The sequence below is a fragment of the Carassius auratus genome, unplaced genomic scaffold (assembly GCF_003368295.1).
Source record: "Carassius auratus strain Wakin unplaced genomic scaffold, ASM336829v1 scaf_tig00005214, whole genome shotgun sequence".
Classification (NCBI taxonomy): domain Eukaryota; kingdom Metazoa; phylum Chordata; class Actinopteri; order Cypriniformes; family Cyprinidae; genus Carassius; species Carassius auratus.
This window is the reverse complement of record NW_020523638.1, coordinates 1,560,349-1,585,962: the sequence shown is the minus strand read 5'-3', so window position 1 is coordinate 1,585,962 and position 25,614 is coordinate 1,560,349. Positions and strand designations below refer to the sequence as shown.

The window sequence follows — 25,614 nt, the reverse complement described above, 5'->3', positions numbered from 1 at the left end:
CTCGCTAACTCTGTGTACACACAGGATCAAACATGGCTGGCTCAGTTTAAGCCATGATTGAGAGCAAGTAGAAGAAGAGACAGACAGAGTGTGAACTTGATCTGTCGCTCTCTATCCTCTTTTCCTCAACTGTGCCATTTAAAGCCTCGTGCACACGTCTTCTGGCAGAATGCTTCCCTAAATAAAAGCAACCTCATTACTTTAGACTCTGACAGACTCACTTACCGGTTTTCTTCACTCTAATATCATCATGTTTCACTCTTTAATTTCATTTAGTATCGTTCTGAGTGTGATTCACTCATGGGTTTGAGCCATTTAATTCGATGCGGATGAAAAACGATGTGATGGATTGAACTACAGTCTGCTCAGTTGGCCTCATTCATGGAACGAGAAGACGTTTTGTGTAAAGCGCTCATAAAGTCGTTCTGAAGAAAATGTTTATGAAAGTGATTTCAAGTGCATTTTTAAGATGTTGGTTGCTACGAAATCTGTACAGATGCTTCCAGCCATGCGCTGATGTTGCTTCAAATGTATTGTTCAAAGTGTATATGCACTGCATTTTGATAACAAAATTAATTAGTTAACCAATTAGTTCAATGTAAAAGTAAATTTCATTGATACAAAATATTAAAAACAGTCACATATAGTGTGTCCCTCACAACCTTTTTATTTGCATCAAATTAAAGAGTGCTTACAGTCACTGTATTGTTTATACACTTTAGCTAAACAGTAGCAAGCAATTGGTTGTTATACAGAAAAACTATACAGTTTCCAAACAGGCTAAAAGTTTTGTGGCCCTCCAGAACAGATGACACATAAAGCTGTGATTTATCATCTAGTGGAATGTGTTGAGTTTGCCATCTAGTGGACACATTTGAGCAAAGCAGTCTGTCTGAACACTATGAATCAATCTAACATATCAATGGTGTAGCACTTTCTTTTAGCTTATTTCAGGTACATAAAATTAAACTTAATCATTTTGTATCTGTTTTTTAAACTCAATCATTTTGTATCTGTTCTTTATGTGTTCTCATCTCTCTTTTTCTGACTTTCTGTCACTGTATCTCTCTCTTTCAACTGTCTGACCCTCTTGTCCCTCATCATGAGTGAGGAGGAGGAGAAGGAGGAGAGCGAGACTGAATCTGTCCATCAGTTCTGTTGCACCGCCTCCAGGTGCAGTAGCCCCTCCTCTCGCTAACCTGCAGCCAATCAGCATGAGTGGAACGGCTTGATTGACATTAGCTGGTTGAACTCTGTGATAACAGGACTCTGTGATTCTTTTGGTACAGTTTTTGTAATTGTATGTTGAATAGCTTGTCTAGTCATGATTAACTGCTGTTATATATGTGTGTAAAGAAACTGAAAAACTTCATAATCATATCAATCATTAAATTAATAGTGTATTCAGTTGGGTACAGTGCACTGGTGCATAAACAGGAGAACAGTACTTTGTGTGTCTATTAACCTCTATTATTAGTGTACTTCTATATTTCTCTGTACAGAAATATCAGATACACTCAGTAATGCTTCTCTAAAATAAAAGCTGCTTTATGTTTAAATGAACAATGAACAAAGATAGAGTGAGTTTGCAGCCGTGTGAGATGTCAGATTATGAAACGCTTATACTATCTGCTGACTATAAATATAACAATCTTTCATCTTTCCTTTCTATGCTGACATTTTAATATAATTAAATCCACATTTCAGACACATTTAATTGAGACCCTTTGTTGTAAATGAATAGTATCCCAAATGTCACTGTGCTCACTGTGTTAACCTACTGTTCATAATTAATGTTTACTCTTGTTGTTTCCTCTTGTAGGAGGAATATATTAGAGCTGAATGTGCCACTATGAATAAAGTCAATCATTATCAGGACATGCTGCCATTTTTGCCTGAAAATGAAAAAAAAAATATAGCAGAAGTGGTCACAGAAAATGTTACAACTGAACAATTTTGTGAGCTGATGTCCAAATAAAAAAACATTTTGGCATTACACATTAGATTTATATCAATAGCATTATGAATGTGCTGTCACACTTACCATTGTTGGTAAAATTTGCCATTTGGAAAAATTTTTGTAGGCAAAATCCAGTCATTGGTCACAGGAATCCACATGATTGAGAGTTTCATGTGAGGATGATAGATTTTCACATATAGATTTTATAAAAGTGTAACAGGGAACATTCTCACAACTATACACTAACAGTTATACAGTATTGTTCAAAATAATAGCAGTACAATGTGACTAACCAGAATAATCAAGGTTTTTAGTATATTTTTTTATTGCTACGTGGCAAACAAGTTACCAGTAGGTTCAGTAGATTCTCAGAAAACAAATGAGACCAAGCATTCATGATATGCACGCTCTTAAGGCTGTGCAATTGGGCAATTAGTTGAATTAGTTGAAAGGGGTGTGTTCAAAAAAATAGCAGTGTGGCATTCAATCACTGAGGTCATCAATTTTGTGAAGAAACAGGTGTGAATCAGGTGGCCCCTATTTAAGGATGAAGCCAACACTTGTTGAACATGCATTTGAAAGCTGAGGAAAATGGGTCGTTCAAAACATTGTTCAGAAGAACAGCGTACTTTGATTAAAAAGTTGATTAGAGAGGGGAAAACCTATAAAGAGGTGCAGAAAATGATAGGCTGTTCAGCTAAAATGATCTCTAATGCCTTAAAATGGAGAGCAAAACCAGAGAGACGTGGAAGAAAACGGAAGACAACCATCAAAATGGATAGAAGAATAACCAGAATGGCAAAGGCTCAGCCAATGATCACCTCCAGGATGATCAAAGACAGTCTGGAGTTACCTGTAAGTACTGTGACAGTTAGAAGACGTCTGTGTGAAGCTAATCTATTTTCAAGAATCCCCCGCAAAGTCCCTCTGTTAAAAAAAAGGCATGTGCAGAAGAGGTTACAATTTGCCAAAGAACACATCAACTGGCCTAAAGAGAAATGGAGGAACATTTTGTGGACTGATGAGAGTAAAATTGTTCTTTTTGGGTCCAAGGGCCACAGGCAGTTTGTGAGACGACCCCCAAACTCTGAATTCAAGCCACAGTACACAGTGAAGACAGTGAAGCATGGAGGTGCAAGCATCATGATATGGGCATGTTTCTCCTACTATGGTGTTGGGCCTATTTATCGCATACCAGGGATCATGGATCAGTTTGCATATGTTAAAATACTTGAAGAGGTCATGTTGCCCTATGCTGAAGAGGACATGCCCTTGAAATGGTTGTTTCAACAAGACAATGACCCAAAACACACTAGTAAACGGGCAAAGTCTTGGTTCCAAACCAACAAAATTAATGTTATGGAGTGGCCAGCCCAATCTCCAGACCTTAATCCAATTGAGAACTTGTGGGGTGATATCAAAAATGCTGTTTCTGAAGCAAAACCAAGAAATGTGAATGAATTGTGGAATGTTGTTAAAGAATCATGGAGTGGAATAACAGCTGAGAGGTGCCACAAGTTGGTTGACTCCATGCCACACAGATGTCAAGCAGTTTTAAAAAACTGCGGTCATACAACTAAATATTAGTTTAGTGATTCACAGGATTGCTAAATCCCAGAAAAAAAAATGTTTGTACAAAATAGTTTTGAGTTTGTACAGTCAAAGGTAGACACTGCTATTTTCTTGAACACACCCCTTTCAACTAATTGCCCAATTGCACAGCCTTAAGAGCGTGCATATCATGAATGCTGGGTCTTGTTTGTTTTCTGACAATCTACTGAACCTACTGGTAACTTGTTTGCCACGTAGCAATAAAAAATATACTAAAAACCTTGATTATTCTGGTTAGTCACATTGTACTGCTATTATTTTGAACAAGACTGTATATGTTTGGAAAAACATTTTTAAAGTAATGTTTATGGAACATTCTATGACTTCATTAGTAAATGATTTATATAGTGTTCTCATGGTTTTGAGAGAAAACATTCTTAAAATATTAAAAATACATTTTTAAATAACATTACATTACACAAATGTGTTACTTTGGCCAGCAGAAAGCTGCTTGTTTTGAATGTGACTGTGCTTTATTGAAAATAGACAATAGACCTTACCATACATTTTCTCAGTGTTTCCTGAGAATGACTGATGTACAATAGTGCATCCAGTTGACATTTTAAATGACATACATATTTAATGATATGCATATGTATATTTAAGGGAACAGAAGCACACTAACAAATGAGATTCTCAAGGCCACTAGTATTGAGAACTTGTATTTACAAAATGAAAACAAGGCGGTATTATTGAAATGAACGTCGCACTTGCTGTAGATATGAATAAACGTCATGACTGCAAACTCTGTGTTTATCTGAATCTTTCACCAGCTTTGTTCCTGAAGCACATGAAGTTTGCCCCGCCCCCTTTTTGATTGCACACATGCTGTTCAGGAATGCATGTATGAAATTAAACCATTCCTCGCCTCTTTCTAACACTTGCCCCCCACTCTTTCCTCACTTCTGTGTGTGTTAATATTTCAGCATTTACCACCATATGTGCATCAGACAGCTTTATTTATCCCTGCGCTTGAGCTGTCAAAAGCCTGTCAGAAATGTAGTTATTCAACTCTTCAGTGTGTGTGTGTATGAGGGTGCGGTTGTGCCATATAGGATCAGTGTGCATGGCTGACTGTCTCTGCAGCAACATGGTAAGTGTTCTTATGATTGTCTTATACAATACTGTCCTCAAAGCCCATCACACCAAAGGGTTTGTGCATTACTGATAAAAGTTATAAAAAAGTATTAGATATATTAGTAAAGGCAGTACAAGTTTTTATGTCTGAAGTTCAAGTAACTGTAGTTGATATACAGAGTATATTTGTATATCAGAGTTGATATACAAATATACAGAGTTTAAGTGTGAAACTCAGGCGTCAGTGTTTCTATGTAATTGTTTGAGAATGACGTTATTCTGTCAAAGAAGAGGAAATGATGTGGTCATATTTGCACTTTGGTCTTTTTATTTTTAGGACCATTATTTCCTGCCATATAATGCAGTTGATTTGAATGCCTTTACTGACTGTGTGCTCATTATAGCCAGCAGCTACTGAACAGATGAACATGTTTGAGGTAGAGCAGAGAAAAACAAGTGGAAGTGTGTTCTGTGTTTGACTGTGTGTGATGAAGAGATGGCAGGAGCTCCTTTGAGACCCTGAGCTGTGTGTGTGTAGGGAGGAAAACAGTGAATATGAGCTTTGAGGATGGATGAGGAGTAATCACCAGTATGGGAGATGTCTGACAGGATAGAGTGAAAACTGGAAGAGAGAAGAGGTAAGCGCTTTATTAATACACAGACCCTCAGGTGTAGCTCTGGTCAAATGGATTGTGGGATTGCTTGCTGGCTCAGCTCGTGGGGAAACTTGTTGTGGTTGTGTTCAGATGCGCTTGGCTACACCATTTCATTTTTAGTATTTTATTTAATCATGTCAAGAGGAAATATGACCGTTTTTGAGGAAAGTAGTCTGTTTTTATCTAAAGAAATGTATCTTTCTTAAACAGGAAGTTCACCAAAAAAAAAAAAAAAAAAAAATTACTCTCCCTTATGTTGTTATAAATCTGTTTCATTTATTTATTAGGAACACATTTGAAAGAATATCCAAGAAAGCTAGTAGGGTTAAATTAAATTAATTTAAATTAAATTAATTTAAATTTTTGATTATTTTTTTCATACCACTTTTTTTTATTCATTTGAATGAATAAAATGACCAAAATATGAATCTATGCATGAAAAAATCTGTATAGAGTTCTACACACTGCCTTGCATTTTAATTTATCCAAGTCTCCTATTTTGAGATCAGTTTTTATATTCATTTATTTGGTGTTTGCGTTTTTGTATATTTTGCATAAGAATTTTTTTAATATTCTATTTGCACTTCTATATTCTGATCACATCTCATTTCTTGACAGGTTATTATATTACATTTTATTATGTGGGTGTATGTCCTTAATTCATAGCTGATTCTATTTTTTGTTGCCTTGTGGGACAAGGACTATAAGGATAATAATTTCACTACATGTATGTAATATATATATATATATATATATATATATATATATATATATATATATATATATATATGGCAATTAACGTTTAACCTTGAAATGCTCCATCTGTAGCCGGCCTGTGTGTCATTTAAAAAAGGAAAAAGAAAATATAGTGTCGGCAGTCAGTCAGTCAGCCAGTAATGAAAATATTGGAACGACAGCTGAAACACTTCACTGCGTTTACCCACTCTGCCATGTGTGTGTGTGTGTGTGTTTGTGTGTGTTTTAAACAGCTTTTCATCTCTGTTGACAACATAGATTAGCGTGTCTGTATAGCACTGATTACATACTGGCTGGAGAATCTGAAATCTGTGACGTTAAATGGACTAAATTTGATCCTCTTTTTAAGCTGGTCGTGACAGCTGTTTCCTCAATAACGTGCTGATTCTCTTTAATAATTATTTCATCACGCCCCATTGACTCTATGATGCTACACAACTTTTAGCTTTGCTTATGTATTATATCATATCACCACAGACTGAAAATGTTGCAATATTTTAAGGTCAGTTTCTCCCATTATTCCTTGTAAGACTGTTTGGAAGGCCTTTTCGGGACTTTTCAGTCTTTGATTGGGCCTCTTGAGGACATTCAGACACTTGTCCTGAAACCACTACAGCAGTGTCTTCAGGACGCGTCATGTCATCTTAATGGACTGAAATGGGCCCTTGTTAGTTTTCACCTGATACCAACAGGTTAAAAATATGTAAAAACACAAAAGTTGCTATAAAATATGCATTCTGCACCATTCAGTCATAGCTGTCAACAGCACATTGTTGAAATTTGTCTGCTGTTAAGCTTGTTATTGATGCTTGCTCAGTGTGCTGATATAATGCACTGTGAAAAGGAGTCTTCCCACCCATTAGTATATAATCAGACTAATTACATCAAGGTGATTGAAGACAATGAATGCAGATCACAGCCCATAGTCTCACCCTAATTAGTCAGCAATTACAGCTTATTATCAGAAGAGATGCCTTTCACCATTCTGGTGAACTGACCTGCCACTGATTTATTATGACAGTATTAGTATTGTATTTACACACTCTTCCGGAAGTTTCTACACAATGTTATATATAGCAGTTTGTTTATTCATTTGTATTAGTAGTATTGGTCTAAAAGGTTTTTTTTTTTTTTTTTTTTATTATTATTTTTATTAGTTTTTATCAGACCAGATGACATCCACAAATAAATGACTTTAGAACTTTTTACTTATAATTTAACAATCAAAAAGTGCCCAAACACTTATCTTCAATTTGATCAATATATTTGTTTTATAGTTTGACTCTTTTGTTAAAGGGATAGTCACGCAAAAACAAAAGATTCTGTCATGATTTACTCACCCTCAGGTTGTTCCAAACCCGTATGACTTTCCTTCTTCTGTTGAACACGAAACATATTTTGAAGAAAGTTGTTAAGCAAAATGTTCATTTTTCTTTCCATTTTATAACAGTCAAGTAGTCGAGTGTTTGGTTACACATTCTACAAAATATCTGAAGAATGAATCTCATGTGTAAAACAATGAATAAATGATGACAGAATTTAATTTTTGGATGAACTGTCTCTTTAAATGTTTGCTTGGAAAGGTCTATTTATGCTGTCTTCCTTTACATAAATGTCACTTACAGTAGTTTGGCCTTTTTAAAGTTTGGCTCAAGTGTTCAAGTACCTCTTGGGGCTGCTGAATATAAACTGGCTCTGGTGCCTGTGAATTTATTTGCAGAATAAAATATGCTGAGCATTTTGTTCTTATAAAAGTTTAATTGGACATATGTTTCTGATGCAACCTGCTCAGCAAGTTACTACAACATTCCTGTCTGTTTAACAAGCACCTGACTGCTTACTCCTAAACTGAAAGCAAAAATAAAGATACATCTCTTATAACACTGGAGAAAATAGCAACAAAAACACATACATTTATATAATATACTGACTCACATGATTCCATTCTTAATAAAGCGCTGATATTGATTATTCAGATTCTAACAGACCAACACGCTGTTAAACGTTTGTCCATCAGTGATTTGATGTTTGCAGTAAGAAAGAGAAAATAATAAAAGAAAATTAATTCACTCATCATAATCATATGGGTTAAATTAAATAAAGATCAGGAGTCTGCTCTGTCAGTACTGTTTTGTTCTTTATTGCAAACAGCAAATATGACCTGAATAAAGAAAATGAAGATGAGTTGAAAGAAAGCAGCTAAACTTAAAAAGGAAGTTTTGGCATTTCTCTGGTTTTACAAATGAATAACATATTCCACCTTATACTGTGGACCTGGGTGATTCAGTAAATGTAATATGCTTAAAACAAACTTGCCTAGCTACCAGTGTTGCCATGTCCTCTAAATATAATCCCCTTTGGGCTTCTTCTTTCTTGAAGTTATTTCTAAATATGGCCAGTAGTGGGAAGTGTTTTTTGGGCTTATTTCCACAACAGACACATATTTGGGTTAGTTCTAGTGTTTGGCCCACCTACTGTTCAAGACACAATACCATTAGTCCTCTTATAGACTCTCCCAGTCTCTCTCATACACCAATAGCCAGAAACATAATAATATATCTATATATATAGATATAGATAGCATTTTTTTCAAGAACCTTATTCCACTATAAAGAAGTTATGCAATGGAAAGTTTCCATGTTAGAGGTGCTTCATGGAACCATAGATACCTATAAATATATATAAGAGGTATATATCTGTTGTAACATTCAAAGTCTTACAATCTCACAACCTGCAACTTATCCAGCAACACCCACGGTTACTGTATTAGTGCTCCGTATCTATAGAAACACTCTTTTTAATGACTGCCTCACCTCCCACGGTGGTCTCATGGCAACTGTCACTAAGCAACCCTGCTTCCCTCACTCTTACATGTGTGTGAGGAACAGAGTGGGAGGGATGGGGAAATGGAAGATTTTAGGAGCAGATGTTACAGCAGCATTCCCAGAATAAAACAGCACCACAGGTTTGTCATTAGGCAGCAGATTCCAGATTGTATTTCTACATCATGCTGCAGTGAAGGGCTAAATTAAAGTACGGCCAACTTCCAAACCAGTATGAAAGTAAAACAGAAGTAAAACTAATTTTGGTGCATTGCAAACCTCTGTGATATAACTGGTAGCTTTCATTCAGAGGACGTTAATGGGATTTACGTTCATGCAATTGCAGGTTTCAAGTTACTAGACAGCTAGAATTAGAAAACTGTGATAATGCATAGACACCCAGTTAAAGCAACTTTGAAACTAGTTCATTGCTTATGTAAAGTAGCCTTATCTAATAGCATATATGTTTGCTGTAGCTGTGGAGTATCAAATGAACTTTTCATACTGTGGAGATGTGACGCCATCTAGCAAACAAAATTTGGAAAGCAAACAATTGCATCATTACAAATACTTGAATAAATACATTTATTGTTTATAGTCAAAGTAAAAATCGTTTTCAGGTAGCTGACAGCTATTGACAAGCTAAAACACTTATTTCTTCTCATGTCATTCCAAAGCATGCATGATCTTCCATCCTCTATGGAACACAAAAGGATAGAATTTAATGACTGTATATTGTGCTAAAATGACTAATAAAGCATGCAGAATTGTCAACTAAAAAGTGCATGTGGCTCAAGATTAATAGTACAATTGTTTGGCCGCCATTACTCTCCAGTCCAAGAGGGGGCAGAATTGTTTTGCCAGATTCTGTCATTCCTATGTACCAATGTAAAAGTTGTATTTCCACCACCTACTAAACTGGAGTGCTGGATGGTGCACCGCAAAACTACAGTATGTAAATAATGAGTAAATAATGAGAAAAAAACAAACAAACAAAAAAACGTTGAAGTACCCAGAGGAAAATAATATTCCAAGAGATTTAAATGAAACTAAGAACTCAGCTCATTTAAGCATCAGTTTTGTCTCAGATGTTTCTCCTAAAATATAAAGATACACCAGTGACAATTATGGTTTTAAAGTGAATGCTATGGCTTAGATGATTATGAATATGGGAAATGTTTGAGTTTTTGTTTACATTTCTTTGCAGCCTAATTAATTTCGACAAATATGAACACAATTTGCGACATTTCTGACATTTCTTCTTAAACGTGAGATTACTGGGCTGTTTTTTCTCTAGAGAAAACAAATATTCAAAGCTGCTTCTTATTTGATCTCATTCCTACTAGGAGACACAGTTAAGACATTAAAGAGATCTCATTTCTGATTTAACTTTCCTACGAGTACAGCTCAAAAGGAAATTGCTGTTTCTTCCTTCCCCCACTTCAATCTTTTGTCCACTCCATACAAGTACGGGACACCAGGGTGGAAAATACATCAGACCAGCACAACAAAGATACACTGGTTTTTATGACCATCATAGAAAATGAACACACACACATGTGTGAAAAACTATTCTAGAATATGAAGAAGATGATAAATACAAGCATTGCTGGAGATCCTTAAGCTAACTGGCCAGAAACTCCAGGCTCAGTGAGATATCCGGTCACTCGTTCCGAGCTACTGACTTCAGTGAACTACAGCAGTGCACTTTGTGTAATGTAAATAAAGAGAGGGAGAGAGAACAGGAGGGAGGGTTTAAGCACGGCCATGTGACTATGTGTTGGTGACCTCCTGACGGTCAGTCATAACAGCAGAGCGACTCTAAAGCAACAAAGTTCAGCGCTTGGTGAACTCCAGGAGGTTTTAGCAACTCTATGTCAAACTTGGATTTAAAGGAAGCGAAACCTCCTCTCGTTCTCAGGGTGAATGTTCATGTGTGCACCTATTTGGGTCTTTTTAGTAATGTGGTAAGTGTACAGTTAAAGTTTCATTTTTTTTTTTTACCCTATCTGCTGTTTTGTTATAAACCTGTCAAGTTTCTGTTTTCCTACATATAACAGAAGGCAACAGGAGGGCTTTGTGCTTTTGTATTACTGGCCGTTTCTGGACAGGTGTTAGTGATTACCTGTTGTTACATGTGATAAACAGCAAAACAAAGATTGTATGCATGCAATTAAGTGTCTTTGTGTGGGTTTGCATGAGTGAAAAATCATTTAACCAAAATTGGAATAGTTTCGCAAGATGTCTAAATTGTGGTACATTAGCATTATATGATAATATCTTTCCTTCAATAACCTCCTCTGACTTAGTCACACAACAGGAAGTTGCCTGCAGTGATTCAGAAGTGCCCACACACTGTCCTGTCAGAAAGCTGTGTCAGGATTATGAGTTTTGATCACATGCTGTTGTGTTTCCCATGGTAAACCAAAGGGTCATTGCCTCTGACCCTGTAAACCATGCTCCTATGCCAATAGACTATTCTTTTTCTGTAATTTATTATGCAGTGGTGTTTGCAAACTCTTAATACAAAGTATTAAACGTCAATGAGTAACTTGTTTGTGCTACCGGCATAAATGATTACCTCGAATTGTGTGGTATGTTATTACTTTGACAAGCAACTGGAATTACAACTTTTGCCTGGTAGATAAAAAAAAATGCATGAAAAAAAACCCTATTAAATTATATTAAATTGGCAGGATGTGAGTCATTTCAAGCAGACTTCATGAGCAGGCACCTGGCAACAACCCAGAACATCCTTGCAATCAAACCACAGCAATGTGCTAACAACCATTTATAACTCTTTAGTCACCACAAAGAAATTCTGTGGAAACCGTAAAGAGCACCTTAGTAACATGTTGGTGAGTTTGGACTGGAAAGCACCACTTGCATTTTCTTCAGAAAACATGGTACTATTTCATGTTATACTTTGGTATGAAGACCCTTGAGTGAGATTGCATAATTGATGCAGATTGCTCTGATTGTACCCTGCAAGATAAGTGAGTCACTTATGACAGCGGAAGACTACAAGTCATTAAGGATGAGGGCTGTTGTGTGGGGAACAGAATATGACGATGTGTCAATAGTATAGAAATGAGGTGAAAACAGGTTGGATACACTCTCAGAAAAAAAGGTACAAAAGCTGTCACTGGGGAGGTACTGTACCTTTTCAAAAGGTACACGTTTGTACATTTAAGGTACCAATATGGACTCTTTAGGTACAAACGTTTGGCTTTTGAAAAGGTACCGCCCCAGTGACAACTTTTGTACCTTTTTTTTCTGGGAGTGTATGAAGCGACAGATGTGCAATGCACATGGCAAAACTTCTCACATGACAGGTACAGAAGTCAAAAACAGAAGTTGATTTGACAGGAAATTCACTACTGCATTTCAAATTTCATTAAAGTTTCAGCTATTACATACTGATAATAATATAATATATAATAGATTGTTTACTTATAAACTATGATCTGTGATCCAGTAAACCAAGCTCTTATTAAAGCATCAACTTGCATAAATCTCTCTAAATCTTAATTATAACTAGATTTGTTCTAATTGTCCTAGTGTGATAATTCTGGGAAAGCCTGAGGCTTGTTTAGGACATTTACCCTGTTTAAAGCTTTCTTTAAACTCAAAATGCTAAGTCAGTGGAAAATGAATAAAGTCATGAATTCCTGTTTTGCTTGAGATTTTTATCTTATCCTCTCTTTATGGGGGCGTTTTAGAATTATTATCTCTCTCCTCTCTCTTTTCCTCTCTCTCTCACCCACCCCTTTCAGTGAGGAGGAAACCCAGAGTTCAGCTTCGCGTCCCTTTTCAGACAGTTCCAGCAGTAAATCTCCTTATGCGAACAGCTCTGACCGTTACAGGGACAACAGCTGTGGCCCCCCAGGCCCTCGGGTGCCTTTTGTGCCCCCTCCAAGCCCTGCCAGCCTTGCCTGGGCACAGCGTACACGCAACCAACCAGCTAGCCTGGCCCTGCGTAAGCAAGAGGAAGAAGAGAACAAGAGGTGCAAAGCCCTATCAGACAGTTATGAACTCTCTACAGACCTACAAGACAAGAAGGTAAGGCATGCAAACAAAGATTCATTATGATCACGTTCTTTTGAAGCAAATATAACTGATGAAGCTGCTGCTGTGCAGGTGGAGATGCTGGAGAAGAAATATGGAGGTTACTTTGTGAGCAGACGAGCAGCACGCACCATCCAGACAGCATTCCGTCAATATCGCATGAACAAGAACTTTGAGCGTCTGCGCAGCTCAGCTTCTGAGAGCCGCATGACACGGCGCATCATCCTTTCCAACATGCGACTGCAGTACTCGTTTGATGACCGACATCCTCAACCTCCCACCCCGACTCACTACAGTCACAGTCCAGGAATGGGTCCTCCGCATTCTCCAACCTGCACCACAGAGCCAAGCTCCCCATCACGACCGGAGTACACCCATCTAGAGGACTCCTTCTCAAAACAAGTTAGTACTCAGTAGTTTGACTGTATCAGGTCTGCCCCCAACATTGGATTCTAATGTACAGGCTTCATAGCTAGCTTAAACCAAAGGGTTTTAGCTAGTTTCAACATAAAGACTGCTGGTCAAAGTTTTGAATTCCTGTCTGACCTGTATGTTTTTTTCAGTGGGGTAGTGTCCTCATACCTTGTCCATATACCTTATAGCCCCTTTCACAGTGCGATTCCAGAAAATACATGGGTAATATGTGCCGGCAATTGTTTCCAGGTCACTAGATTTTGTACTTTCACACAGCGAGTAATTACCCGGAATATGTGTGTGTGTTCACACACAAATCGTAAAGGTCCCATAAAGACACATGACACCAGGATGTTATGTGTAATGTGCAAGTTGAAAAATGCTAGGCACGTTAACTTTCACTTAAGCTACCGAACGATCTCAGCATCAGCACGGAAAGTGAGGAACTAACTGATCTCTGCTTCATTACAGTTTGCACAGATTCTTTTCGTCGCGAACGTTTATGTGCCTTCAAAACAACTGATAAAAAAGTTGCGCGATAACACGCGTCATCACTACCACACACACTTTATTGCATTTGTTCTGGCTTTTGTTCACACAGCGCTCGTTCTAAGACTCATTCTGGCAATGTTACTAGGTCCCAACCCGGGATAAATCCCAGGAAGTTTCACACAGAATGCAACCCGACAATGTTCCAGCAATTTTCCGGGTCCAACATGCATTGTGAAAGGGGCTGAACAGACTGTCTTGTATTACAGTATGGTTAGATAATATTCGTCTGACAGTGTCTATATCTTTGTACTCAAGGTGAAGTCCTTGGCTGACTCCATTGATGATGCCCTAACATGTCGACCACGCCGAGATGATTCCCAGGAAGGTATAGGAGATGGAGGTGGTGTTGTGGATGACTTTGGCGAGTGCATATGGAGCAGCAGTAGCCACGCATCATTACGGAGAGGTCTTGGAGACAGGGATCGAGGAGGTACAGGGGGATTGAGCATGCACGAAGATAGCACAGCCACCTCCTACAGTGATGTCACGCTGTACATGGATGACGGACTACCTTCCTCCCCGCTTTCTATAGACCGGGCCCCTAGCAGCACAGACACTGAGTTCTGGGGCGGTGTTGGAAGTGGAGTGGGTGGTAGGGAAGATAGCCGTGACACGGAAGGAGGAGGAAGCAGCAATAGTCGCCGAAGCACACCTTGCACTGAGTGCCGTGATTACCGTTTACGGGGAGGGCACTTACCGTTACTTACGATTGAACCACCTAGTGACAGCTCAGTGGACATGAGTGACCGCTCAGACCGAGGCTCCCTTAGCAGACAACTAATCTTTGAGCAGGACTCAGCGGGAGGGTCACCTCAAGGGACACTAAAGCACAACCCTAATGCTCGTTCAACATCCTCAACAGCTGCACAAGGTCAAACACGTCCAGCTATCCGATCGATACCGTCGCACATCCCACACCACATGGCTCACCATCACCACCACCATCATCACCAGTACCCCGACACCCCTTCGTCCTCCTCCTCTCCTCAACAGCCCCCAACCACACCGCTCTCATCCTCCTCTTCAGCACCACTGCCTCCTGGTGGCTTGGAGCAGCAGTGTTGCTCGGATGGTGATAATGACTCACTGAACTCCACCACAAACTCTAATGAGACTATTAATTGCAGCTCAGGCTCCTCTTCAAGGGACAGTCTGCGGGAGCCCTTGCCCTCATTAGGGAAACAGACCTACCAGAGAGAAAGCAGACACAGCTGGGACTCTCCTGCCTTCAACAATGATGTCGTTCAGAGAAGACAATATCGCATCGGACTCAACCTCTTCAACAAGTAAGAAAAAATTAAACAGTACCGTTACCTTTAACAATGCTGTCAATTTAACATAATAGAATGCCAGTGACTATGACTATGAAACTGAATGCATCTGTCTGAAACCAGATTAAACTGTACTGATGTTTTTGGACTGCAGGAAGCCAGAAAAGGGTATTCAGTACCTGATTGAGAAGGGCTTTGTGTCAGACACACCAGTGGGCATTGCTCGCTTTATCCTGGAGAGGAAAGGCCTGAGTCGCCAGATGATTGGAGAGTTCCTTGGAAACAGACAGAAACAGTTCAACAAAGATGTACTGGAGTGAGTCCACACAATATATGCACTAAAAATAAGTGAAATTGTTGTTTTTGTCTTTTAGACAATGACAAAAGTTTTAATAAATAACTTTCAAAAAGGTTTGTTTTGAAAGAAAATGAAATCGTTAACAACTTCTCTGAAGTTTTTGAATTCTCAGTTAAATGATTCTGAATAGATATGAAGGCATACTTTTTATTTGAATACAATATAATACACTTGAGTTTAGTAAAGTGCAAAATACAGCAGTGGTCTTTAAACTTTTTCAGGCCAAGGACTTGTTAGTTGACAAAAGACTGGAGACCCTGTTGCATATTTTATCAAATTAAATGTTGCAATTTAGGTATGCATTAAAATAACATACATGTAGTATTATTTATATTAATGTATTTACTGTACAGGCTCTATGATGCTTAAAATATAAAGGCATTAATATAAAAAATAATTATTATTTATGTACATGCACATTTTATACATTTAAATCTTTTTGCAAAAATTCAATATTTAGCTTCTTAAATTTAGCTTTGGTTGACATCTACATAATAATCAAATTTTGTTGCATGCATGTTTTAATTTCTGAGATCAAACAATAATTGGCAGATCACTTAGGGGTTGTGGAGCCCAAAGGCCCTTGCAATGGAACAATACAATATTCCATGCAATACTACATCAAACAATCATATTTAGCCTTTTCTTGATCCACAAACAAACTGATGCATGTTTTGGCATGAGCGTTTCTAGATGCTCAACTTTTTCTTCTGCTTTTTTCACAGTTGTGTTGTGGATGAAATGGACTTTTCTGGAATGGATCTTGATGATGCTCTGAGGAAATTTCAAGCTCAGATAAAAGTCCAAGGAGAAGCCCAAAAAGTGGAAAGACTGATTGAGGCATTCAGGTATATGTGATTGTAGTTAAGAACACTTAGCACTTCACAATAGGCTACAGTGATTTTAACATTATTAACGGGCCGTGTTAAAAGAAAATTCTTATCAATGTGCGGAGTTGTACATTTATCAGCTATTTTAGAGTGGCATCACACATGTCTCATCCAATCAGATTTCAGATCTGAAACGATGTGTTTATTCAACATGTTTGATCTATTCTTCAATAATTGCACTCAAATGCTATTTCACTTTCTGAATCTGTCTTGTAGCCAGAGGTACTGTGTTTGTAATCCAGCACTGGTAAGACAGTTCCAGAACCCAGACACAATCTTCATCCTAGCTTTTGCCATCATCCTCCTCAACACAGACATGTACAGCCCCAATATCAAAGCGGAGAGGAAGATGAAGCTGGACGATTTCATCAAAAACTTGAGAGGTGGTGTTCAAATCTCTCTCTCAAACTTCACACAGTGGCACTTACACAAGTGGGCAACCACAAACACAGTCTTTGTCTGCTCTTAAATGTTGCATAACTGTCAGGGATTTGGCAAGTACACTAAAGATGTATGCATGTCATGTTCTCTCTCTCTTTCTCAGGGGTGGATAATGGTCAGGACATCCCACGTGATTTACTGGTTGGAATCTACCAGAGAATTCAGAAGTGGGAACTGAGGACCAATGATGACCATGTTTCTCAAGTCCAGGCAGTGGAGAGAGTCATAGTGGGCAAGAAACCTGTGAGTCATTTCTGAATCATATGAATCTTTTTGGATTAGAATCTTCGTGACCTGATTTGTTACTTCTGTCAGTGTGAAATCATACTTTTTGACTTGCTTGATTAACTGTTCGTAATATGATTCTAAAGTAAATGTGCACATCTGCTGTGTGTGTAGGTTCTGTCCCTGCCCCACCGCAGACTCGTGTGCTGCTGTCAGCTCTATGAGGTCCCGGACCCCAACCGTCCTCAAAGGTCTGGAGTTCACCAGAGAGAGGTCTTCCTCTTCAACGATCTGCTTGTGGTAATGTCAATATCACATATCAATTATACATGCATACAAAATTAATTTAAGCAACATCTCTTCAGTATGCATGTGTAGTGTAAAGTTAATACACTTTCAAGTCCTAAGTAGTTATTTTTCTGTGTTATTACATGGCAAGGTTACAAAGATCTTCCAGAAGAAGAAAACCTCCATAACGTACAGTTTCAGACAGTCCTTTCCTCTGGTGGAGATGCAGGTTCACATGTTCCAGAACTCCTGTAAGATTTCACGTTGCTTATTTTTTGCTTTTCTTTGTTTGGATTCATGTTTGGATAAAAAAAGAGAAAAGAAATGTAAAAAAAAATTATCATGCTTGGCAAGACTGCATTTATTTGCTCAAACATACAGTAAAAACAGAAATAATGTAAAATATATTACAGTTTAAAACCAATGTTTTCTATGATAATATATTTTATATGTAATTTATTACTGTGATGCAAATGATTATTTTTTGCATCATTACTCCAGTCTTCAATGTCACATGATCCTTCAGAAATCATTTGCTGCTTAAGAAATATTTCTTACTATCACCACAGTTAAAAAGAGTTGTGATTCCTAATCATTCTATGAAAACCAGGCTAAATTCCTTCAGGATTCTTTGATTAATAAAAAGTTAAAAAGTAAATCATTTATTTGAAATTGACCATTTTTTATTTGAAATTGCATTATGTTTTGATCAATTTAACGCATCCTAATAAGTTTTAATTTCTTTAAAATTACAAACCCAGGCTTTTGAAAAATAAATAAATTTTTAAAAAAAAAAGCTTAATTATTATAACTTCAGTGACAGTGATCATGGAAAACCTAGAAATATCAAGGAATATTAATAATTTTATTTATAAACCTGAAAAAGTCATGAAAATGTCTATAGTGAACATAAGTTGTATGTGTCTAAAGCATTAAAAAAATCTAAAACATCATTTAAATCTACTAATTAAAACCTATAGTACAAAGAATATATTAATAAAAAAATGGAATATGACATTGCTATTTAGAAACCCTGAATAAACAATATTTGTTCTCTCTCTCCCCAGACTATCCTCATGGTGTCAGACTAACTTCAGCGATCCCGGGTGGTGAGCACAAAGTTCTGATTGTGTTCATGGCCCCTAGTCAACAGGACCGCACCCGCATTGTCAGTGATCTGAGGGAGAGCATTGCTGAGGTCCAGGAAATGGAGAAATACAGAGTGGAATGTGAGTAGCGCCCTCTGCTGCTCGCAAATATCAACTACACTTTATTCTGGCCCTCTTCTGGTGGTTTACTACATAGAGTCCTTAATTGTCATTGCACAGAAATTAAGTAGCAATCATTGGTGTTTTTCAGACATAAAATCAAAAGTATTGGAACAGTATTAATTAAAAAGGAGCGGGATTTAATAAGAAATAAATATATACAACAGTAGGGCAATGTGGTAAAAAGATATATTACGATACAATGGCAAAGCAGCTGAGGTTTGGGTTGCAGTGAACCTGTGTACAAGTAAAGCAGTGGAAATGTACACGAGTAGTGCAAGAATCCAGTTAAAAATGTAACAAGTAGTGCAATAGGGCAGTTGAAATGTAAAAACAGTAGTGCAGAAGTAGATTTGCAATGTAAACCAAGGAACAGTTGAAAATACTATTTGCATCTATGCAATGTTCAGTGGTATTATGATAAAAAAAGACAGAGAGTCTATGTAGATTGTTTGGCAGTGGACACATGCCTCACATCATCCACCTGCAATGTGAGCGTATGGCTGTTGGAGGCTGGTGGAAGTGTTTTGACCGTCTCTGTTGCTTCCACCTCATTGCAGGCAAAAGAAGCAGTTGAGTTTCTCTGCCAAGGCAGCATTGCCATTGAAAGTAATTCGGTTGCTGGGTTTGTAACTGGACCGTGGGGTTTTGTTAGTGAAGTGGTAGAGGTGTTGATCTAAGATCATTCTTAATGTCTGAATAATCCTTGTCTAGTGTTCTTGTTCACATGGAAGCACATTTGATATATGTTGGTCAAATATGGGAAGAACAGCCATCAAATCTGCTCGGGTTAAGTCACCAGCTATGACATGAGCTGCATCAGAATAGGTGCTCTGATATGCATTTATAGCATTGTGCAGGTTGCTTAAGGCTATGCTAACGTTAGCATCTGATGGAATGTGAACAGTTGTAACTGTGACAATGGTAAACTTGCGCGGAAGATAGTTTGGTCTGCATTTAATTGTCAAAACGTTACCATTATAGATTTACAATGACTCTAAAATCTGGTCAAACCAATGACAAATGTTTTGCCCATATAGAACAAGGTGTTACTCCATTTACCGTCCACTGATGTTTCGTTTTTGTCCACCTGCAGCTGAGTTGGAGAAGCAGAAGGGAGTAATGCGGCCCAGCCTCCTCACCAACAGCATTATGACAGGAGGAGTGGGCGGGGTCAAGAATGAAGTGGTGAATGGCACTATGGGAAGACCTAGTCTGGATGACAACTATTCACCAGGAGAGGGCCTCAAACGTACAGCTCTCAGCTCCTCTCTGAGGGACCTGTCTGAATCAGGTGAGACACTCTGCTGGGAACGGCAACCAATTTACTAATGATAACAGAATACCATACTACATTAGGGGCAAGTATACAATTGTGATATATATTTAAGAAATTTTGAAAAATAAAAAAATCACATATTGGGTTTATTTTAAGCAAAATTAAAATTTTGGGGTTTCAAAAATATTTGCAGACGCCAAAAAGAAAGTATGAGTCTATTAACACTGACTGCGGTTACACTCACTCGCACACATACACACACAATACAGTTGTGACTGACATCTGCTAACTGGCTAACAGGGAAACGTGGCCGCAGCAACAGCGTTGGTTCCCTTGACAGTACAATGGAAGTAAGTCTGAGTGAAGCAGAGGTCTGTATCTTTAGCTTTAGTCCCTAATCCTGAACCACCCGCATGTCTGCCTGGAATCCCACACAAAACACATCGCCATCTTGCATGTGTCCTAACCATAGACACAGAGCCATGTGTGTGCATCTTGTGTGACCATGTGTGGTCTGTGGAATGGTAATGTACACGTGACCGAGGCAATGAATCAGTAAGATCAGTCATCGAGACTGCATGTGAAGAGCTGCAGTCATTCAGGATCATAAAGCATGATAAAATGTAAAAAAAAAAAAATGGAAGGCCTTTATGATGTGTTTATTATCGTTTGGTTTTGTGGTGCATTTTTTTTTTGCTTTGAACGTTTGTGCATAAGTTTGCAGTGCTATGCATGGACTAGTGACTGTGTGATATCAGTTCAGTTGATTTTTATATTGAGTCCTTCTTTATATTAGGTGTCCCTCATAAATCTAAACCAGTATGATATCAAAATATACCTTTTTTACTCTTTTAGTATGCACACTTTTTAATTTCTTATTTGAATATTCAGTTTTACTTGTCTGATTACACAAGTAGAATGGGTTACAATGCAGTTTCATGTTGACTTTAATGGCAACTACACAGATGAATAATTTCCTGTTAGCACAGGTTTTGACCATTACACAAAATAGAAATAAAATTCCACTTGAAGTTACATATAAAGCAGCACTGGCATCATTGGCATTTGGGACACATAATAGATAGTTGGGTGCATGTGTTTGTGTTATGATGTTCTGAATTATGATGCTGACAGAATGTTGTTTCATTACCCTAATCAACTCATCCCTGTTTTTCCTCCCAACCCACTGAAACAACTATTCTCTCTGTATCCTTTCACTATATTTTTCTTCTCTTTCCTGTTTATTGGCTACATTTCTTTCCTGCTCCTCTTTGCACACCCTTACTTTTCTCCCGAACCCTCGTTTTTGGCTCGGCCGTCCTCTTCTCTTTCCTCCTTTCCCCCAACTCTCTTTGTCTTAGGGTTCCATCATTAGCAGTCCGCGGCCTCACCAGCGTTACCCAGTAGCCACTGTGCTCCCGGGATGCTATGGAACAGAAGACTTCCGGCCTCACCGCCCCATCCTGAGCCCCGGAGTGGGGGTGGGGGGTGGGCCGGGGCAGCAACACACACCTGCGGTGACTGGCGCTGGGCCAGTCTCCAGCAGCACCGAGAGAGGAACGACTGGAGTGGGGACTGGGAGCAACAGCAACAACACTGGATCCTTCCTGGGCTCCCTGTTTGGGGGCAAGCGATCCAAAACACCGGCTCCTATTATCCCCCCGGGGCCACCCTACCCCGCCCCTGTGGCCCCACCGACTACAGGAGGGCCACCACCTCTGTCCCCGTCCTCGCTGTGCCCGGGAGAGGGCGGGGGGCCTTCCAAGATCCAGGCCCTGCACGCCCAGTACTGCCACACTACCAGCAACAGTGTCAGTGGGCAGCCTCCGCCCCCGTACTACCACCAACATCGCTTCCATACGCAGACCGTACCCTCGTCTGGGCAGCAAGGCCTCCATACTCTTCAGCGGGTCACCTTGCCTCGACGGCCGCAGCCCAACCCCTCCGCACACTGCCCGTACCAGCCGATCTCCCAGCATACTTTGCAGGGACGCTACGGGAGCATGGGCAACATGGGCAACATGTGCTCCGGCCTCCCTCCCCCCCTTTCTCCTCACTCCCCACTCTCCCCTCATCCACAGTTTGCTCTGTTCCACACACAGCCCACACACTCGGCCAGAGGGGGTGGCATCAGCAAGCCCCCTCTCACGCTGTCACACTCGCAGCCGCACCCGCACGCACACTCCCATCCCGCGCACGTGCACACGCCGCACCCGGGCTCCCACCCCGTGCACCAACCTCACTTCGTCTTCGCCAGCCCTCCTCCTCCGCCCTTCCCTGCTCCCACTCAGCCGCCTCCAGTCTCCGCGTCCGGCACGGTCCATCAGGTGCCTCCGGCCGCCCAGTATCTGCCCCAGTATCCTCCGTTGTCCTCCATCCCCCCTCCCCCACCACACTCCCCTTTACCCCCCCCTTCCTGCCCCCTTACCCCTCTTATACCTCTCTCCCCTCTCCCCCCCCAGCATCAAGGCCCCCCTTCACAAACCGGGGGTCAGCAAGGGCCCTCGCCAGCTCAGACTGGAGCCGTACCTGGGGGGACGGGCACGGTCGAACGCGCCAAATCCAAACCTACCAACCGGATCAGCACGGTAGTGTGAGCCGGGGGAAGTCGCGAGGCTGGGGGTCGCTGAAGGGTCCTTTGGCGGTTGGAGGGGGGACCGCCGCGAGGCTGGAGGAGGCAGGTGGCGGCAGGGCTAAAGCCGATAACAACACCAGTGGGAAAAAGAAACGCAGCCTGCTAAGACTCTGCTACTTTCACTTGCGCTTCCCTCAAGTGTAACTGAAGAAGGGGCTTACCAAGGCAAAACAGCACAAACACACGTATGTCATACCGATAGTTGGAGGCTCTCAGGTAGATCAGTGCTGTGGGATATACACTCCACAACAATAACAAAAAACATTCATGACACTTTTCTTTCAATTCAGGTGTTGTCGATGTCACTGATTTGGTATTTGAGCCAAACCCTTCTTAGATACTTCTCCTAAAATCCCATATTTACACATAACCTACTGAAGTATGTAAAGGGATTACAAACATGTGGACATGCACACACAAACTCAAGCACAAAATTGTCCACAGGCTTGGTTCAATTACATATAGCCATAAAGTTAGGGTAAAATGGTTGCATTTTGCATTTATCATCACAGGTGTTGGATAAACTTTTTGGTTCCTTGCTTCACCTTGGAACCTGTTTAGGAAAAGTGAAGAGCAGAGACCATACAAATAATACTGTGCTGGACATGAAGATCAAAGCACAGTACTTGGGCGAAGTACAATGATTTCATACATTCCAGTAATTACGTTGAGCATTAGTCAATAGCATTGGCAAGATGCAATAATCTTTTCACTAAATTGATGTCCAGCTTCTACTTGCTAAATAATTTTAAATGCTCTATTGCTCTTTTTCTACACATCTATAACGGTCAATATATTTGAGTGCTTATAGAGATGTATCTATAAAGGAAATATCTTACACCTGGTATGATTGTTTGAAGTATGTCAGTACTGGCCTGACCTCTTCTAATCCTAAAACTGGTCTGCTGTAAAAAGCCTTGTACTGTATGTTAAAATTTCATTAGGTTAGATAAAGATTCATTATCCATCAGAATTATTAACCTGTGTACATACAATTATATGATATCAGTAATATTATATTATTTTATATTACATGATGTTCATACCTAGAGTTACACCATTTTAGAAAATATAAATGTATACACAAACGAGAAGACGACAAATTAATTTCATAATTCAAAGCTCATTTTGGAGGAAAAAAATGATCTTTTATGTTACATTTAAAGCATTGTGTATAAATCTAAACCTTTTCTCATGGCAACATTGTTTTTATTCTACACTGTTACTTTTTATTCGACGAGTCGGTGACCATTATCATCCATATCTAAATTCTTAGCACATTTCTAGTAGAGTTCCAGTAAAGCTGTCAAGGCCCAGAATGTGAAAACAAAAGGCACTTTATACATGGATGTGTTTTCTGAACTATATCAAATGATCTCTATTAAACAAAAACATTTTCCAGCTAAAGTATTTTTACCTATATGAGGGCTAGTGACAGACATATGAAGGAAACTTTCCTCAGAAGATTGTTGCCTCTCTATTCGTCACGAATCTTCACGTCTGAAATGCCTGTATTATGCAGTTTCCATAAGGGTTTTGCATTTATACTGCCAATCATACTTAAGGTGTTTTTGACTGTATTTTACGCTGTTATATAAATGTTTGCTATGAATTTAAATTTTAATGAATATAACTGTTTAACTTTTATGTTATACAAAATACAGATGTCATAAATTTGACAAAATATGAGAGATATTTGTAAATAGGAAAAGTTTTCTCATGCTTTGACATTCAACAGTGGAGTGTCAAAGTGTTTTATTGTTATTGAAGATTTTTTTGGACAAACACACTTGTCTTTTTAAGTGTCCTTGAATGTTGGAGACTTTTTATGGGTATTATTTAACTTTTTTTTTTACAGAAGTTGTGTGCCTGTCATTATGTGTTTGACTCAGCTTTGTGTGCATCTGACTTGCATCTGATGCTCATAGACTGTATGCTTCAGTTTTCAATAGGCTACCTTATCTATTTTTTTTTCTCCATATGAATAATGGAGGAGAGCAGGAAAATGGCAGAACCAGTATAATTATCACATTAATACAAGTATTTCCTTTTACCTGTATGCGAAATCAAGGTAATTTAGCCTTCAATACTGCTTGAAGTTTTTGTTAGTGTGGATGCATAATGTGATCTCAAGTGCTGATATTTCTGGACTGGGCTTAATGCAGGTGCTCAGTATTATTTGTCTTGATGTTATGCTCAGTTATTGTTTGCAAGATATTTATGTTCTTTTGCTACCCTTTCAAAACACCTTCTTTTTCTATGTGCTCCTGAATATGCTAATTGCATATGATCAGCACTCCACCACACTAAATAATAGCACAGTATCAGTGAAAATGGGGATCCAGTTACATCTGGTTACATACACAGCCAGATACCAATTTGAGATGAGAGAGAATAGAAATAATTGACTTTGTTTGATTAATGATTCCCATAATCTTTTTGATTAACTCTCCATCTTCCCGCTGTTAATTTAATTGCACGAGTATGTCTGTATTTACTGAGCTCTGAAACAAACTGTACATAGACTGTCGTAGTATGATTTAATATTGGCAGTGGAATGGGAAGTGGCAAAGGTGTATGTATGAGTGTGTTTTTTTTTGGGGGGGGGGGGGCTATGTTTAGATTTTTTGATTCAAGAAAATTCATTTTATCTGGAATCTTGTACAAGTGTATGTCAAAGCAGATTGAAGTGTAATTTTGAAAGAAGTTATATGAGGTCATCTTATTTGTGTACAGATAATATATGAAATTAAGCAAATTCAGAGAGATGGGAATATTTATTGCCTAATATGAGTAAAAATATATCATGTGTCTTGACACAACTCATTGTTCTGTTTGTCTTTTTTCATATTTTTTATTAAGATCTTATAAATACACATTTTTAAATGTATAAATCTATCATTTTGAACTACAGTACATAAGTTTTAAAGGAATAAATACTCCAAAATTATAATTAATGTACTCGCACATATGTTTCTCCATATCTGAATGACTTTGTCATGTGCAACACAAAACACTGATTTCTAGCAAACAACACCCTCAA

At 38.9% G+C, this 25,614-nt stretch overlaps 1 protein-coding gene across 6 annotated transcripts in view; it reads left to right on the top strand.

Moving 5' to 3' along the window:
• LOC113070736 (IQ motif and SEC7 domain-containing protein 2-like) overlaps positions 1-25,393 on the top strand; it is a 64,401-nt gene extending 39,008 nt beyond the window's left edge. The window contains exons 1-14 of one of the 6 annotated variants that reach the window (XM_026244156.1): positions 10,676-10,849; positions 12,659-12,944; positions 13,023-13,352; positions 14,172-15,202; positions 15,342-15,503; positions 16,271-16,393; positions 16,652-16,818; positions 16,980-17,119; positions 17,276-17,401; positions 17,541-17,640; positions 18,457-18,618; positions 19,754-19,951; positions 20,237-20,307; positions 21,312-25,393. In XM_026244156.1, coding sequence (XP_026099941.1) covers positions 10,809-10,849; positions 12,659-12,944; positions 13,023-13,352; positions 14,172-15,202; positions 15,342-15,503; positions 16,271-16,393; positions 16,652-16,818; positions 16,980-17,119; positions 17,276-17,401; positions 17,541-17,640; positions 18,457-18,618; positions 19,754-19,951; positions 20,237-20,307; positions 21,312-22,715 — 4,341 coding nt within the window. In that variant the 5' untranslated portion in view covers positions 10,676-10,808 and the 3' untranslated portion in view covers positions 22,716-25,393. Of the gene's footprint in view, positions 1-10,675; positions 10,850-12,658; positions 12,945-13,022; positions 13,353-14,171; positions 15,203-15,341; positions 15,504-16,270; positions 16,394-16,651; positions 16,819-16,979; positions 17,120-17,275; positions 17,402-17,540; positions 17,641-18,456; positions 18,619-19,753; positions 19,952-20,236; positions 20,308-21,297 lie in introns of those variants that run through there. The other 5 variants (XM_026244153.1, XM_026244155.1, XM_026244154.1 and 2 more) reach the window with 5 other exon arrangements.
• Positions 25,394-25,614: the final 221 nt, after the last annotated feature.